Source organism: Hipposideros armiger, unplaced genomic scaffold (assembly GCF_001890085.2).
Source record: "Hipposideros armiger isolate ML-2016 unplaced genomic scaffold, ASM189008v1 scaffold_770, whole genome shotgun sequence".
Classification (NCBI taxonomy): Eukaryota; Metazoa; Chordata; class Mammalia; order Chiroptera; family Hipposideridae; genus Hipposideros; species Hipposideros armiger.
In genome coordinates this window covers 233,412-251,604 of record NW_017732120.1, presented here as the reverse complement: position 1 = coordinate 251,604, position 18,193 = coordinate 233,412, and the positions used below count along the sequence as shown (strand labels likewise).

Genomic DNA, 18,193 nt, shown 5'->3' with positions numbered 1-18,193 from the left:
ATGTCTGATTTTTAATATCACATTTTGTTTAACTGGAGTATGCAGTACAGTTCCTAACAACTTTCAAAATGTATTTATAATTAAGGCTTCAAAATTTTATATGCTCTCTCTATAACGTATTTTAAATAACTATTTTATATTTATATTTTTATTATGTTATATTAAATATTTTACCCCTGAAAAAGGGTAATAAAAGTCATACATAAGTTAAGGTTAATAAAATTGAAGTAGAAAAGCAAAATCATAAAAATAAAGGTATAACACATGTACTAAGCTTAATGTAAGGTGGAAAGGGTTTTCTCTTAGCATCCCTTTTGACCCTGAGCTTCATGGTTTAAGAAAAATGGAATTTTATGGTATCTTGTGAGTTTTTATTAAAAAGTAATCAGAAGATTTTAATTTAAAAGTGTGAATGTTATGGGTTTTTGTTTCAAAATTCATGTCATCATATTCATCATTCAAACTTAATAAAACACTAAATAACATACTTAGTGCCTCATTACATATTAATACACTTATGTACTAATTGGGATTATAAACTAGAAATCACACATAATCACCACGGTTATTTTGGTAGGGTTAAATATCTTAGTGTTAAATATCTTGGGGTTAAACATCTAACAGTCAGATTTAAAACATTCCATGTTTATAATAGCTTTATGTAACAAGCCTTAACTCTAAATAATGTGTCTTCCAAAGCCCAGAGCTCAATTTGAAGAGTGATATAGCAGTTAATGAAGTATGTGTTTGGCATTTACACCATAATTAATCTAGATGTTGTATCAATCATTTTGACAGCTACTCCCTTCAGTAGTTAACCTATTTCCTAGGAAAAAAAACTGTTCCAATTTTCAATATTTTGGATAGAAAGAAAAATATGTTGAATATTTTTTTCCAACACTAGAGTTTTCATCATCTCTAGCAAGGGGTGATATACTCTTATATATTAATAATCATATCTATGTCAAAAAATCTACTATATAAATCTATATAAAAAGGAGAGTGAACAAATAAACACTTGAAAAAAAAGTTAAGGAAATGATTTGAGTGCCTCTGCAATTCATAACTTCGTTCTTTCTCTTGTCCCTCCCAGAAATGGGGTTCCTACACCTGTTTTTACTTAACTCGCTATTGGCCATCTGATAAAACCAGGGGTGGATACGAAAGTTGGAATATTCCAATTTTCTCTCTGGAAATTTGGAACTGAGATTGAGGGAATTAATCACTTCCTGTATGTGGCTGAGATGTAAATAGAAATGATGTACCCTTGGCCAGATGGCCAATCTGCAGACAGAGAACAAAGTAGGTAAACAAAGAGTACTAGAAAAGACTTATTGCTGTCATTTAGTTTCTAAATTCTGGGCTTGATGAGTCTCACCTAGATTCCTTCTCTTGTGGGCTCGACATACCTGCAACATGAACTGTTATGTCTTTAGGCTTAAGCTACCTGAAAATAGTTTCTGTTACTTGCAAGGAAATGTTTTTCTCAACCTATAAAGATGCTTTCCCAGTTTTACATTCATTTGGAATCCACCAATAAACTGACAGTATTTCAAATTACAATTTAAAAAATTTTGTTGGCTCTATACAGATTTAGTAAATATAATTAGTATATATATTTGTGTGTATATAAATATATAGGTATATATGTGCACACACACATGCCATATGCATGTAAAAAAGTTGATGTCCCTAAGTTAACATACTCAGTATATCATTTGTAATTATAATACAGGTTAATATAATTACATATAATTAGACTTTACCATGTTTGAAACCTAGTCTATTCATATTTACCTAGATAGAATATAATGATCTAATATATGTTTATTAGCCAAATAATACGAATTTAGGATTAGGTTAATTTTGTAATAACTTTTTTTAAATTATAACAAAATTCTTAAAATGCAGAGTTAATGATTTTATTCATTACATGACTATTCCAGGCTCAGTCTTACTCATTTCCATTGTCTCAAGGGGTATTTACTAGAAAGGACTCATATTACTCAGAAAATCACATCATTTATTGCATAGACACTAATATCAAAATTTTATATTCTGCCCAGGTATTGTCAATGATTTGCCCTGTGATCAAAGCCAAGTCATATTTTGTTTCAGTTTCTTTGTCTATATACTGAGGACTTATGCTGTTTAGCTAGTTGTCCATTTTTCAGGATTTAGATCAATTGACAAAACATTCCATGTACATATGAACCTTAAGTTTTCTTAACATCAATATAATAGAGACTCAGACACTTTTTTACACTTTTGTGCTATTTAGACAGGCCTGAAGTAAGCCTGAAAAATTGGGAACACTATTAAATCAACGGTCATACTGAGCCTGAACTGTAGATATATGAAAACTATTTTTAGCAACAAAAATATGGCACCTTTGATGAACGCTTTCTTTAGAAATGGATGTTTCTCAGGTTCACACTGAATTTCGCACAAAATAGCACAATTTAGAAAACCCTGCAACATAAGGCAGTTGGGTAATGTGTAAATTGACTATTTCCTTTCATAATCAAGTATGCACTTTGGCTCCCCTTAGGACCCTGTAATGAAAAACTTGTTGAATTTCTATATAAAATCTAAATTGGAAAAAGAGTGAACAAGAAAGCCAGCCACACATGACAGGGCATGCTAAAGAATTGTAACAGAACAATCTAGCTATGTGTCGTGTAAAAATAGGTTACAGTTACGTTATTTTTATATTCCCACATCAATCACAATGTATAAAACATATTTTAGTGATTTTATATGTATATATATATATATAAAACAAATATATATATATAACACAAAAATATTTTAGTCTTATTGCCTTATTGAATAAACACATGTTAATATATTAGCTAACTCTTTTTCTCAGAAGTCTATCATCTGTACTTTTCCTCTCCGTCCCCACATCTTCTATTCATTTACTCTATGAATTACTCTTCCTTATACTCTCTGACATACTAATTACTGCTTATGGATTTTCCTATGCTCACAGCTAACTCCATTTTTTTTTTTTTTAATCCTCATGGTCAGTTAGGCTATCGTTCTTAAAGTGTATCTGTCTTCTCCTAATTTTCTTTTATGGCTACTCTTTTGCTGTCTGTTACCTTTTTTAAAATAATGTTTATAAATGCAGATATAAGCGTGACTTTTTTTCTGTGTACATCAACAGGACTATATGCATGTAAACCAAAGAACCCTTATGGTCTAATGGAAATATTTATTTAAAGTACCTACTTGAAATCCGAATGTATTGTTCTGAGACCCATGCCGTGGCACTCCTGGATTTTCACATGAGGTACGAGTTGGTTCTAAAACAAAGATTAAAAACATAATATTCCTTTAAAATTTACAATATATTTAAATGTGTATTTCTCTCATACAAAACAATTTTAAGTGATCTCAGGTTTAATGAAAGGTCCCTGGGTAATATAAAGAGTGTAAATCTAACAGCATCTCACCATGGACAGAAGCCTGCTAATCTTAAAGCAAGAAATTCAGGTAGACTGTATTTTATTGGGTTGTTGGAAAAGTCATGATGCATTTTTTGCAATGAAAAACATAGAAAAAAATACATCATGACTTTTCCAACAACCCAATATATAAATTATGCAATTCTTGAACTCTGAAGCCTTGTAATACAAAAGCACTTAATATAAAACTAATTCTGTGGATAAAATTGTAAGAAAAAAATGAAGGATATGAAAGAACACATGCACAAAACATTTGCTCAAGGACTTTGCTAAATTATAATCTCAGATAGGGTAACAGTCCCCTCAAGGAGTAACTTTCTTCCAGAAACAGGACTTTGTTATTTGGATTTTTAAGTGACATCTGTGGGAGATTCAGATGTAAGAAGGGTAGGGCTGGTGGCCTCCGAGTTGGCTAGTTTGTATGGCAGTTTAGGTTGGTTTGTATGACAGTTTACCTGGTTAGTTTATCAAATGTGGTATTTAATATTAGGACTACAGGAAAGTACTTAGACAAATTGCCAGTTATAAAAAAAGTCAGGGGGATGCAAAGCAAGCATAGGAAATATAGTTAATAACACTGTAATAACTATGTGTGGTGCCACATGCATACTAGACTTATCGGGGTGATCACATTGTAAGGTACATAAATGTCTAATCACTATGTTGTACACTTAAAACTAATATAATATTGTATGTCAACTGTAATTGAAAAATAAAGAAGAAAACAAATGTACTTAGAGCCATTTTGAAATCAATGTATCTTTTACATTTGTAAGGGGAGTTCAGTTTTATTTGAATATGCTTTCTTAACTTTAAAGAGCTAAACTGATGTTAATACATAATGCTATTCATCCGAAAGCTCTTTTCTTTTTCATTTTATTGATAAACAAAAAAGGTTATTTCAAGTGTTTCTCCTGGAAATTTCCCATGAAAAAATGACATCATACGTTTTTACCAATATTCATTTTCAGTGTCTTCTAATTGCTTCTATATTTTACATTTGTTTTTCATATTTAGTCAACTATGGTTTATAGGATAAAGTAAACCATTAAATGTCACCACTACCTATTATATCGAAAATTACTGAGTATAATCAACCCTTCATTAATATTACCTATGCAGTGCGGTGACGAACCACTCCAAGTACCATCTGCTTGACATATCCTGGTGCTTGATCCCACTAGTATGAAAGGAGAATTGCAGCTGAATGAAACCTCTGACTGGTATATAAAGCTTTTGCCTTCTCTTTTTCCTTGGGCAGGTATACCAGGGTCACCACAAAACTTTGCTGGATGTGAAAAAACACAGTTTTAACAAAGATTTAGGAACAGAGTAAACAGTTGAGAAAAATGATGACAACTGAAATATTGCACTAAAGTGACATGCTATCCATGTCAATCTGTCCCAATGAATTTTTTTAGCTTTTGTTTACATGAATAACTACTGAATTTCACTTCAGTATAATATTTTAAATATTAGTCACACTCAGATATTTTCCACCGAGTAGCCCACCTTAATAACTAGTTTTTGTTTTGTTTTGTTTTTATATTGACCAGACTCAAACCACATATTTGTACACATAGGCTGCAAAGCTGAAGTGTATTCCTGAAATGGCATGTGACTCACAGATACCTCTGTGAGAAAGAGCCATGCCATAATGTCTAAGTTGTGCTCTCCAGATTAGTCTGTCTTTTTATATGTATGTGAAATACACGGTTATTTGTTTTGTTGAACTCTGTTGAATAGTGTGAGTACATATCCCAGTATTTTGATGCCTTCTTCGAAATACTGTGGGGGGTTTTGAGGGTTGTTTGTTTTGTTTTAAAGAGAAAAGAAGACCATCGGAGTCCAAAGGTAAACAAAACTAAGGAGTCTCAATGTTCTACAACGACCTCTGAAGATATCAACTTGACAGGCTTTCTAAATAAATTGATTAGATAATTCTGTTCAACCTGTAGATCTTATTTTAACTACTAAAAGACAGACATTATTCTAGGTAGGCTTGGGCACTTGGACTTATCAGTAAACAAAGATTCCTGCCTTTATGGCGTTTATGTACTGGTGAGGAAAGCAAACAAACAATAAACAAAATTAATAAGCAACAAAAGGTAGTAGATAGGAAGGTAATAAGTCCTGAGTGGAAGAATAGTGTGGGGTGGGGAGATCAGAAGTGTGGATGTGTGGATGTGATAGGTGGTGAGGGGTGGGAGTAGATTTTAAATGAGGTGCAAGGGTGTCTCTCACTGAGAATAGATTTTGAGGAAACAAAGCATCAAGCCATGCTGAGATCCCAAGGGAGAATATTCCAGATGGAGGAGACAGCATTGCCAAAGCCCTACATGCTGGGGCATGTCTAGCACGTTGGAGAAAGAATGAGGTCAGTAAGACTATGGCAGAGTGAGCACGCAGATGTGTAATAGGAGATGAAATCAGATGGTTTCAAATCCAGTAGACAACTTATATAACATGCTTTTTTTTATCGTCGTAAACAAACATGTACATTAATTTGTCATTTTAACTATTTTTACGTATACTCAATTTTTATATTTGTGGATTCAGCACCTGGAAGCTTATTTCCTTACAAAGTAAATAAACAGGAACAACCCAATGTTTCTAAGTATACGTTCTGCCTTAAGATGGCCATAGGCTGGGTGACCATAAAATGCATCATCCAAACCGAGACACCTTTGAGAGTGAAAGGGGGCCTCTAACTGGGTAGGACAACTATCAGAACAATGGAAATAAACTGCTAACAAAAGGGATGTGTCATGCAAACTGGGGTGTGTGAGTACCCTAACTGTAGAATACCTAGTCTTAAACTCAATGTATAAAGCAAGACCTTCCCTGAAATTCAAGACTCTACATGACACTTAACTTTTCAAATTCTTTTTAGAAGCATTTCTTTTTTCTTTTTGAAATAGCTAAAATTAAAAGTAATCATTAAATAAATATTAAAACAAAATAAATTGGGGGAAATTAACAGTAAAGTAACACAGGTAAAATAAACATTTTTTTATTGTCTTTTGTTTTCATTTTCACCATGTCTTATATATTCTAAACCTTAGTGCTACTTGGCATACAAACACTTCTAGCAATATAACATCAAACCCTAAAGGCCAGAGACCTTGTCTTACTACTTTGTATCTCTAGCACATTTTGAACTGAATGTATATTTCCTCAGTGATCATTATCCATGGGTAGTTCAGCTATAGCAATTGTTTCTATTGATGAGTTACTTTGTAACTTATTTCTGAAGAGTTTCTCTTGTATATTTCTGCTGAGTCTCTCATCTTGAAATCTTGTCTTTATTCAACAAAAAAGAGAAAGGATTGATATGCACCTATATAAACTCCTCAATTCTCTCCACAACCCACACCCCCCATCATTTCATCTGTTTCTATCTGCAGATTTTCATGTACTAAACCAAACAATCTATCGATGTCAGGTATAGAGGTTTATGACACAGGATTATTTGGGTTATTTTCAAAGGCTTCAGATCACAATGACATAAATTTTAACATAAAAAGGTATGCTTTAAACACATTTAAAGAGAAAAGACTTTCCTCTTTATAAATGAGGGAATTTGGATATTCAACGGATAAGGGAATTGTCTCTTCAGTCTACCTTCTCTGAACTGGAATTCACACTCTGCCATTTACTGGCAGTGTGACCTTAGGCCACCTCACAATGTAGCTGGTTCCCTAAATGATGATACTTATATGGTGTCCTTATAATTTGATCTCCCCGCTCTGAGCCCAAGTAAAATGTAATGACTACACATAGTCACCCAGGAGTCCTGTTATGTGTAGTAGAAATAATATATGTAAAGCATCTGGGACAATGTTAGCCCTATTATATCTGGATAATTATTTTAATTTAAATGTCAATAGTAAGAATTTTATGATTATTTGTATTTTCATAGATCCCAAAATAAAACATATTGAGAAACTTCATTAAGGTGTTTTTTTTCAGTCATGTCAAACAAACTTTACCATAAACTCTTTTCTGTCACACCTCATTGTCCCCATCTATACACTACAGTTGGGTGTTGGGCTCACACACAAACTTGCCAGTACTGTTGAAATTGCATATGAGCCCCTCACAGATAGTATTCCTTTTCTCATCCTGAATTCTAGATTTCTCATTTCTGTATATTTCTTGATAAATTGACCACATTCACATGCATGCTTAAGCAGTGAGTTATTTAGCTTTACAACTAAAAACAATGCTGATGTTAATATTCTTGTACATGTCTCCTGATGCACATGTACAAAATTTATGTAGGGCGTATACCTAGGAATATGATTTCTGGGCCATAGACTCTGCACATCTTTAACTTCACTATATTTTAACAACAAATTTTGCAAATGGTTCTGTCATTTTAACATCCACCATTAGTGTGTGAAGGTACTCATGGCTCCACATCCTCACCAATACTTGATATTGTCCAACTTTTTTTTTTCAGTCCTATGAGTAAATAGCTGTCCATGAGTTTTGCCCAAGTTTATTGCTTTGTCTTTTGTTTTAGGAAACTTTTATATATTCAATATATTGTTTTTTAATATATATTGGTTATATTACCTAAATTTCTGGTTGGTCATATCACAACAAGGAATTAAAATTTTTTAATGTGGCTGATTTTTTTCTCACTTTTCATTTATGGCTGGAGTTTTTGCCTCTTCAGAAAGCTTTTCTTACTCTAAGATCATTTAGATAGTCTCTTAGTCTTTAAAACTTGTATATTTAAGCTCTGAATGAATCTGGCATTGATTTGATATTCCACATGAGATAGAGATCATGTGTGTGTGAGTGTTGCATTAATTGAAATGTTGTTCTTTCCCCAAGTATCAGTAAATGAATCAGTACTCTCTCTTCTGTAACATTGGTTTACTTTCTATCCCTGCATCAACACCAAACTGTCTTAATTTCTATAGTATTCTCAGTTTTGATATCTGCCAAGTATTATACTACATACCAGAGGCACGGCAGTGAACAAAAACAAAATGTCTGCCTCCAAGGAGGGTAAACCTGAGTAGACCATATCATTCAAATAAACAAGATAAGTACAATGTGTAGTGTAACATGAGAAGAAAACATAAATGATGAAAGGAGACTATTAAGGAGAAAAAAATAAAGTTTAAGAGGGCAATATTATATGTCAATATATTCCATTTTAAATATGGTGATCAGAGAAGACAATACTGGTTAGAGGGATTCTGGATAAAAAGCCAAAAGGAAATTTCCAGGCAATGTAAATAGTTAAGACAAAATGCCCTGAAACCAAAGCATGACTGAATGCTCAAGGAAAAGTAAGGACGCTTGTGTGCCTGGAGTACAGTGGATGAAAGGGAGAATAACAGGGTATGATAAGACTGGGGGAGGTGGGAGGGGTGAGGGGGGGATTATAAAAAGGGTTGTACATATGGGCCTACAGGCAATTTGGCTTCTACTCTGAATGAGATGGGAAGACTGTAGGATTCTGCAGTTTTTAGTCAGTTATCTCTGCCTAACTTTAAGGTCTTGGAGACAAGTAGAGTGCTCCTCTATTCTGTGCTGGGCAGGAAAAGACTAGGAACAGGATAGCACTAAATATCTCTGAAAGAGTACTGCCCACATTACATGCTACAAAAATTCGTGTAAAACAAAAAACTGACTTTTGTAATCTCCCAACTTAATCTTGAAGTGACATTTGCTGGGATATGTACTATAGGGTAACCTCAGTAAAAAAATAATCTCTTAACGCTATGTTTACCTCGGTAATTTTAGATGCATAATCACAATTATTATCATGGCAAATACCACCATAAAAACTTGATTTAAATGAACATGTAGAAATGACATGAATTTTTGCAGAAAGAGATATGGGGTTAAATTAGAGCATTCAGTTATAATAAACTGGACCTAAATAAGAATAATTTTCTGGCAGTTTTATATCAGAGGGGCTCTACTTTGAGGAATAATTTTGAAAATTAAGCTAAGTTCACAAACAAAGCAATTTAACCTAAACTTTTGAGTTAGAGCACAAGAAACAATGGTTGGATTACCTAAAAAGTAGCTCCATGGGTAAATACCTATTTTTCACTGAACTTTATGTATTGGAAGGAGTTTAACAACCTCATATTTATTCTAGCAAAAATTTGAAAATTTAAGTAACATTTATAATCTCAGTCAATAGCTCTAAGAGAGCAAAACCAGGCAAATACAAATTTAATTATGGAATTTGTACTTACGTAAGCACTGTGGTACTTCCCCACTCCAGGTACCATTCCCTACACAGGTCAGAACAGCAGGAAAGGATAGTTCATAGCCTGGAGAACAGATGTAGCTAATACTAAAGCCCCAGTCGAAATGTGTTCCTTCCAACCTTCCATTAGAGATCTGGGGAGGAGTTGGGCAGGTAACAGCTGCAATTACATTAAAAGTGATTAGACACAGCTGCTGAAATATCTTGGGTGTAAAACAAATAAATAAATATCATTAGAAGAAGCATATGTCCTAATTTAACCTTTTGGAGGACAGTATGGTGTGACATGTTTTATTCTCCTGGTAGTATCTCTGAAACATCCCTGGAATTAATCCCTCTAGAATGCAGCTATTTCTTGGCAACATAATGGCTACTGGTTGTCAGAGAACCTCTTACAAAATAATAAGCTGCCTGACCCCTAAGGGAAAGCAAATCGAGGGTGATCTTCTATCCAGTATAATGTAACTGATAAATTATTGGTTTTATATTATTTTCCAGTGACCTTTACAGACAGACTGAAGTGCAGGGTTGTTTGACTATATATATCAGGTTGTAACAAGGAATTTGGTAGTAATTCTGTGACATTTTTGAAAAATACAAATCACATATCGCCTTAAAATATCCAAACTGATTTTATTAACCACTTAGATGCATATGTTAAAATTTATTGTAGAATTTTTAATGTAGGATTCAATTTTTAAACATTAATTTTTAAAATTATTATTTTAGGTTGTCCTCAAGCAAGGTAGGTTGGAAAGATAGAGATGAGGGGAAAAGAATGATAGCAACTGCCAAACGAGGAATGATTATATTTTGATGACTAGCCACATATATGAATAATTTTTGGAGTTGTATAACAATTATGTCTGAAGTAACTTCTAAAATATAAAATGTCTGTTCATATATTTTCATGTGCTAACTATTTATAGGGAACTGATTCAGAAACTGAAATCAAGAGAAAAACACAGAGAATTATTCTTTTTTGTTAGATTATTATATCAGGGAGATATTAAACTGTCGATTTATAGATGTTTAGAGAGACACCTTAGTGAGAAATCTCAATTATTAAAAATCAATAGTATTATAAAACAATGTAAACTACCTGACATTGCATCTATGGTATCCCACAAGCAATCAGAAAAATTGGCAAAAAATATAAAAATGTTTTCAATGAAAAAAACAAATAGCATAAGCTAGCAAATCTATTTCTACATTAATAAAAGATTAATTCTAGATTGCATTCTTTAAATATACAGTGTCTCGTTTTCTTTAAGAAAATTACAGTTTTATAATTCAGGCTGACTGTTCTCAAACTACTGGAAGTGTTTCTCCCCATCCTTGAATTGCTTGACCCAAGTGAATCATCAAATAAAGGTTCTAATTCACTAAGGTTATATTCTCTTTTAAATATTTATCAATCAATATAAATGATGATGGTGCGTACATATCAAAAGTACACGCTTTTTTGTTGTTTTGGTTGCATTAGAGTTCAGTGTCATTACTCACGATAGGACATAACATTTTTATTGAAATATCATTTCAAAATCCTATATATTATTATCTATATGGTTTAAAAAAAACTGAAGGAGTCATTGCTCAATATCAAAAGAGTGAAACAATACGTATAACACCATTTAAATGTCCTATAACTTTACATATTAAAAAAGGAAATATGTAAAGGTTACCACTTCTAGATAATTGAAGAAACCACTGTACCTCTACAGGTTGGCATTACTCCACTCCAGGTGCCATTAGTTGTGCAGGTCCTGGTTCTGGAACCATTCAATTCCATCGTATAGCCTGGCTGGCACATGTAGGAAACATTTTGTCCAACCACATAATCATCTCCATATCTCAGTCCATTGGCCGGTATACCTGGGTCTCCACAACTAATTACTATCAGTATTGGAGTAGAAGAGCAGATGGTTAATGTGGCAGCTATTTAATTGAGAAGAGTAGTAAGCATACGGCATACTTGATCTATTAAGTAGGGACAACTGGTTACCACGTTCATTTTTAGTCATAAAGCATAAGCATATTTAAAGCACATACCAGCAATTCCTGATAATGATCAGGTATGCTCATTGAGGATTCTATACATATGTCTCAGAAATTGTCATGTAGGCTCTGAAATGGCCAGGTTAATAGGCCATCAGAGATTCTGATGCAGCAACCTACCTGTTTTACTGTACACTGTATGATCATGGAGAAGCCATCCTATCGCATCAAGACTTCGAACATAATATGTAAAATCTGTATTCCTACAGATGGCTTCTGAAATCTCAAATTATTCAGGCTTGCTAGACTGAAAGCAGATTTGCTGCATGGTGTTACTCAACTCGATATTATAATAGTTTTAATTAAAATAATGCTAGGTGGACAAACAATTTTTATTGAATAAATCAAAGAATGAATAAAGTGTGAATTTATCACATACAGGGTGGGATACATAATTTGTGGGGCACAGTGAAAAATGAAAAGGCCACAACTAGAGATAGATGTATTTCCCATTTCCACCAACTATTGCCAACCCAAGTGGAAGAACGAATCCTGAAAAAAGTGCAATCTCTTGCATTCACTCTGAAACGCTCTTGCTTCCTGGATTGGGTGTGAGTGAAAGGCCTACATGAAGGCTTCCATCCACTGCTTGTTGATTATGCTTCAGTACTGCCAGCCCAGCATCGAGAGCCACCAGCACCAAGACTCCGTGAATATACCCAGCGCCTACTTCCCCCGTATTTGCACCCAGACCCCCAAAACAGGGTGGAGAAAAAAGGTGTGATGTGAGCGTCCCTCTGCTGATGACACAATGGATCAGCTAATCAGAGAGCATCATCAGGGGCTCCTAAGCAGGGGTGGAAATTGGGGGGCTGGAAGGACAGGGGTGCAGGTGGTAGGAAGCAAAGGTATAACCCATCCTAAGAAGAGAGGGAGACAGGGAGGCAGACTGCACATGAGCAGAGGCTGCACACACTAGCACAGGCTCCACTGCTTCAGTTACAAAAGACAAATTCAAAGATAACGATATTGAGAATTTTGCGACAGCAAAACAGAGCATGAAACCCGAAGCACTTTGAGCGTGAGGTTCTGTCAACTGCACTGGTTCACCTAGCATGCTCTGAGGACATATATTATCACTTATGAGGCCACCTAAAAACATTTAAAAAGACTTGATTAGCAGAGAAAATAAAAATAATTCTAAATATAACAGTTATGAATAAGGCATAACAGAGATTATATTATATATGAGCCACAAAAGCACTTGCTCTTTTGAGGTACATGATTTAAGCATGATTTGGGCAATGAATTGACTAAAAACTTTCTAGCAGCTAAGACAAAAGAAAAACAAAAAACAGACGGTTACACATTTCTAGAGGTAAAGTATACAAATGCATATTTGCATTTTAGTATCATTTTTTTTTGCCTTTTGAATCTTTTTTGTTCATAAAAAGGTAAATAATTTTACCAGGTAAATTTGGGTTATACTCTCATCTTTATTTTTTAATTAATTCTTCCCAGAATTATGGAAGTCTAGGGTTAAAAATTAAAAATAGATCAATGCATGGAACCTTAATAGCACTTTAATTACACTGTATTTATTAAGTTACCATTAAAAATTATGAATATGAAGATTTCTTTCATATTATCCTAATCTGTTGAGTCTAAGAAGTTTTCAGACAATAAATATTGGCAATTAAATTAAAGGGCAATATTCACGGCATTCCACCTGCTTATCCTCAGAGCCCCGGAGACAGTTTGCTGAGGTCACACTTGTTGAGTGTTTCTATCAGACTCCTCATAAGAGCTTTGCATATAGGGTGATTTTTGTTCTTTTAATTATTGATGAGGAAAAGTTTTTTTAAATTATACAACTGAGTTGGATAGGAAATCAAATCCTGCTTATTTACCAAGAATGTCATTTTGTTTTTTGCAGTTTCAAAATGTATAAAGGTGAGCATAAGCCTTCAATTTATTTCATTTTACTTAACCTTACGTTATTTTATATTTTCAACCCAGATTACAATCAAGAAGAGGAAAATCAGAGAGAAAACCCATCAATAGCTATTTTGTGGGCAGCGCTTTCCAGATTGAATTAGAATCCTTGCAAGAAAGAACAGCTAATCTGTGGAAAGGCCCATGAGCTGAGATGCAGCCACCAAAAGAGAGGACAGAGGCTTTATTTTGCGGAGGAACTAAGAGATTCCGCACATTGTGGCAGCACCATGAATGCCTGACAACAACTTTAGAAGGTTTTGTTTGGTGGCTTTCTAACAAGCAAAGTGCAGTCAAAGAGGCAGTTTCCAATAGCAACAGTCTCTGTAAACAGCACCTGCTCCACAAGTCAATTCATTCACCACAGGCCTGTTTTCAACAATAAAAAGAGGCTTCTGGTCTTTTCTGGCAAAACCTTAGAATAGTAGCTCTTTAGGGCTTTCCCTTAAAATTCAGACCTCAGTACATGAAAACGGGGTATTGTGGTTTATTGCAAGAAAACGTTTTCTAAGGTCACAAAAATCCCTAAGGACACAGCACTTGTATACACACACACACACACACACACACACACACACACACACACACTAAACTGCATGAGACAGATATTTTGTCTCTTTCTACACTGTTGTATTCTCACAGCTCAGTCTAGTACATAACTCATCATAAGAGATTAAGTAAATATTTCTTTAAAGAATAAATCAGTGAATGAGTATGTAAAGAATGATTCAATAGCTCAAATTCACAAAAACACATTTGTTGTTTTAAAGACTTGAGTTTGTTTTTGTGGGAGGTTTTTTCATTAGCTTCCATCATGTAATTGATACAAATGTGACATTATTTGATAAATCTAAGCAGATCACCTCTATTATAAAAATAAAACATAATTGTGGTAATTCTAGTCTATGCCACTTCAAACTTTCTCTTTTAACTTTCTAAATGAGAATTATAAATATGCACTTTTAACTAAAATAGGACCACACTACCCACATTTTTATAACAGAATTCATTTTTTACTCAATATCCAATGGATATTTTTGCACATTAATACACATAGATCCATGTGACATTTTTAATTACATGATATTCTCTTACACGAATATACAAGCAATATAATTCATGAAACCAAATCCCTGTGGACTGATTGAAACCAAGGGTCTTTATGACTTTCATTAAATTTAGATTTAAATCCTACCTCTAGAAATAATATTCCACTCTATATACATACCCCTCAGAGACCTAGCCTTTCCCCCCAATAATCAGCCACCCCCGAAGCAGCAGAGCAGTAGCCTGGGCCTAACTAATGGTCACATGGTCTGAACTCCTGGCAGGCTGGAGATAACATTCTGACCTACCTGATGTTTTAGCTCCTGAGCCCTAAGGTAGAACAAACCCCTGGCTACTTTCCCATGAAATCAGACATTGGGACACCTGAACAGATCTCAGAACTGTCCTCAAGACCTGAAGAGATGATTCATTACCTTACCTCTCCTCCCAATCAGCTCCCAGCACCACCCCGAGCCCCTAACCCACGGTGCCTTGTGATTTTGCCCTAAAGAATCTGTAACCTACACACCATCACGAAGTCAAGTTTTGAGTATTAACTACCCACCTCTGTACTGGCCAATTCAATATTAAACATTTTTTTCTTTCTATACTTCAACCCCTTGTTCATGAATTTCTTTGGGCCACTGCATGCAGGCAGGCAGACTTAAGGACAAAAAAGATGGGGGTTTTGGTAACATGATATTTGAGTTATCCTGTTGTTTTCCTATTAGAGACAGTGCAGAAATGAACATGCTTGCTCAGGAATCATTACACATGCACATTACCAGGTTTCAAGCCCAGAATAAAATTGAACTATAGCAGAAAGAAGTTCCAGAAAGGTGGTTACACCATTTCTCTGATAACGCTTCTGAGTTTATAGGACCTTCCAACTCAAAAGTTGGTTTTCCTTTTAGATCTCATTAAGGTAGTCTTTCTCAACCTTAACCTTGGCCTTATTGACATTTGGGAACAATGTATTCTTGATTGTGTGAGGCTGTTTTATGCCTTGAAGATGCTTAGCATTGACCTCTGCCTGCTGGATACTGATAGCACACTCTACTCACCTGCACTGCGACAGCCACAAATATCCCCAGACATTATCATATGTCCTGTGGGAAGCAAAATGGCCCCTATCTGAGAACCACTGCACTGAGCGATAGCACTCCTTGAGAAGATTTAGATGATTTTTTAGATTCAGTTCACCCAGTTTCATGCTGGGATATCCCCCAGCTTTCTCTTGTGTGAGGGTAGCACCATTTCCCTGACCTGTCCTCTATGAAAACAAAACAAACCAACAGACAAACAAAAAACATTGAGAATTTTCAGGTTGGTAACAAAGATACAGTGAGGACCATTTATGTCCTAGTTTTCTGGGAAAAAAAATGCCTTAGATTCGTTTATCACTGGATCAGATTCAGTACTCTGTTCCTGACCCAAATGACAAGACCTGCCGGATGTGGGGCATTGATCATTTTGGAAGAAGCCTTGGTAGATGCGGAAAAAAAAAAAAAAAAAAGAACATATTTCTTTTTATACCTGAAAGGCAATCCTTACTCCACTTGACAAGTCCTGGCCTGCAGGAGACTCCGCAGGTCCAGGGGTTCCCTCAGGTGGTGGCGGAGTCGGCGAGGAAAAAGGGAAAAATGTGCGGAAACACAGGAGCGCTTTTTCAAGAAGAGAAGTGTCTCACTTTATTTTACAGCATGTCCCTTTTATACTGGGCAGTTGACCTTTTCCAGAGTGAAACTTTTGCCCTTTTGGAAGTTGTTTTTCTCAGAGCTTTTCTTCCTCCTGATGTTTCTGTTACAGGGTACAGCCTGACCTGTTCTATGCTAATGACTAACTTATCCTAACAATGTTTCAATTTCTACCTATAAACGCTTTGTGGGGCTTTGTGGCCGGAGCAGAGCTCCTGCCCTGGCGCCTAAAGGATGTTTATTACTTAGCAATTATTTCAAATACTACTGGCTAAACAGGATCTTAAGAATTATAAGGTGCATAACTTGTCTATTACTAAGAAACTAACAGCAAAACCGAATTATCGCAATATGTCTAAAACTCACTTATTCGGTTAAGATAAACTAAACAACCAATATAAGAAGGGGTGTCAGATCTTCATCGTACTGGGGGGCATCCAAAGGGGAATTAAAAAAATTTTTAAGATATAAAGAAGTATCTGTTTCTCAGTCAGAACTTCAGAATTTGTCACAATTGCAGAGTGCTTGGCCATGTCAAACACTGAGGCGCAGCGGCTCCCAACACGGGCCTGATTGTATCTTCTTCCCAAAACATTATATGCTCCAGGTTCCAGAGGTGGCTCTGCCTGTTAGACATCTTAAGCTAAAGATCCTGTACTATTTATATCCTGAGGGGGTTGTATGCTGACAAAAACAAACAACAATAAAAAAACCCCAAAAAACTGGTATTTCAGAATGAGTATTTCCCTGTGCTCAGTTTTTAAGTCTTTTATTTCAGACTGAAATTCACACAAAAGAACCTAACCGAATTTTATAATGAAAGTACTGTTACGAGCTTCCTGGTATTATGGCAAATGTCTTTTCCCTTCAGCTTGGTTTAGTTCCATGAATGTTTCCTAACATTTATAATTCCTCTGCCAAAGTGGGCACGATGTTTGAATGCACCACCACGATGTCACGATGCGTGCTTTTACCCACCCGTGAGAAAACCAATTATTTGGGGGAAGTTTCCCACTCTAGTACTGGCAGTAGGTTTGATAATGACATGTCTGGAGTTGCAGAAAGATGGGTGTGAAGAAGAGGGAAGAGTTCCTGTTGGTGAGGCGTAATTTTAAAGAAAGATTCACGAAATGGGCAATTTCTCAACTCATTTATAATCTGCAGCTGGTTGCATATTAGCAGGTAGAATTTATGTGAGGAAAATTTTACCAACATCTGTACTATGGCTAGATATGAGAGGGAAAGGTGGGGGAATACCATTATTATTAAATAACATTTATTCCAAAAATGTTTCCTAAATTTATTAAAATGGACAAGGGAAGTCACTGCTGACCCATCTTCACATGTGATTGAACTGGGTTTTTAAAGAACAGAAAAGGAGTGTGTGTGTGTGTGTGTGTGTGTGTGTGTGTGTGTGTGTGTGTGTGTGTGTGTGTTTTGCATGTGTGCTGCTGGGCAATCAAGCAAGTGAAAGGTGTAGTTTCAAATCACCCGGGTGAGAAATTCTCAAAGGACAAAAATGCTTGGAATACCAAAGCTACTTCACTGGCCTAAACCGAAGACCTTACTTACTGAACTCTACATTTTCAGTTCCCAGCATAGTGCCCAAAGATAGTAGATTTTGTGTAAATGAGTTTTTATTATCTGAATCTATAAGTAGCCCAATCACATTATATACTGACAGTTCTCTATTTCATTTTCACTGTATTTTTAGATTATAAACCATATTGCTATACTAT

At 35.1% G+C, this 18,193-nt stretch overlaps 1 protein-coding gene across 1 annotated transcript in view; it reads right to left on the bottom strand.

Moving 5' to 3' along the window:
- Positions 1-18,193, bottom strand: part of CSMD3 (CUB and Sushi multiple domains 3) — a gene marked incomplete at its 5' end in the record, with an annotated part of 280,868 nt that overhangs the window by 30,528 nt on the left and 232,147 nt on the right. Inside the window, 4 exons of the mRNA XM_019628256.1 lie at positions 3,238-3,311; positions 4,588-4,761; positions 9,704-9,877; positions 11,434-11,613. Of these exons, the coding sequence (XP_019483801.1) occupies positions 3,238-3,311; positions 4,588-4,761; positions 9,704-9,877; positions 11,434-11,613 (602 nt within the window). The remainder of the gene's footprint in view (positions 1-3,237; positions 3,312-4,587; positions 4,762-9,703; positions 9,878-11,433; positions 11,614-18,193) is intronic.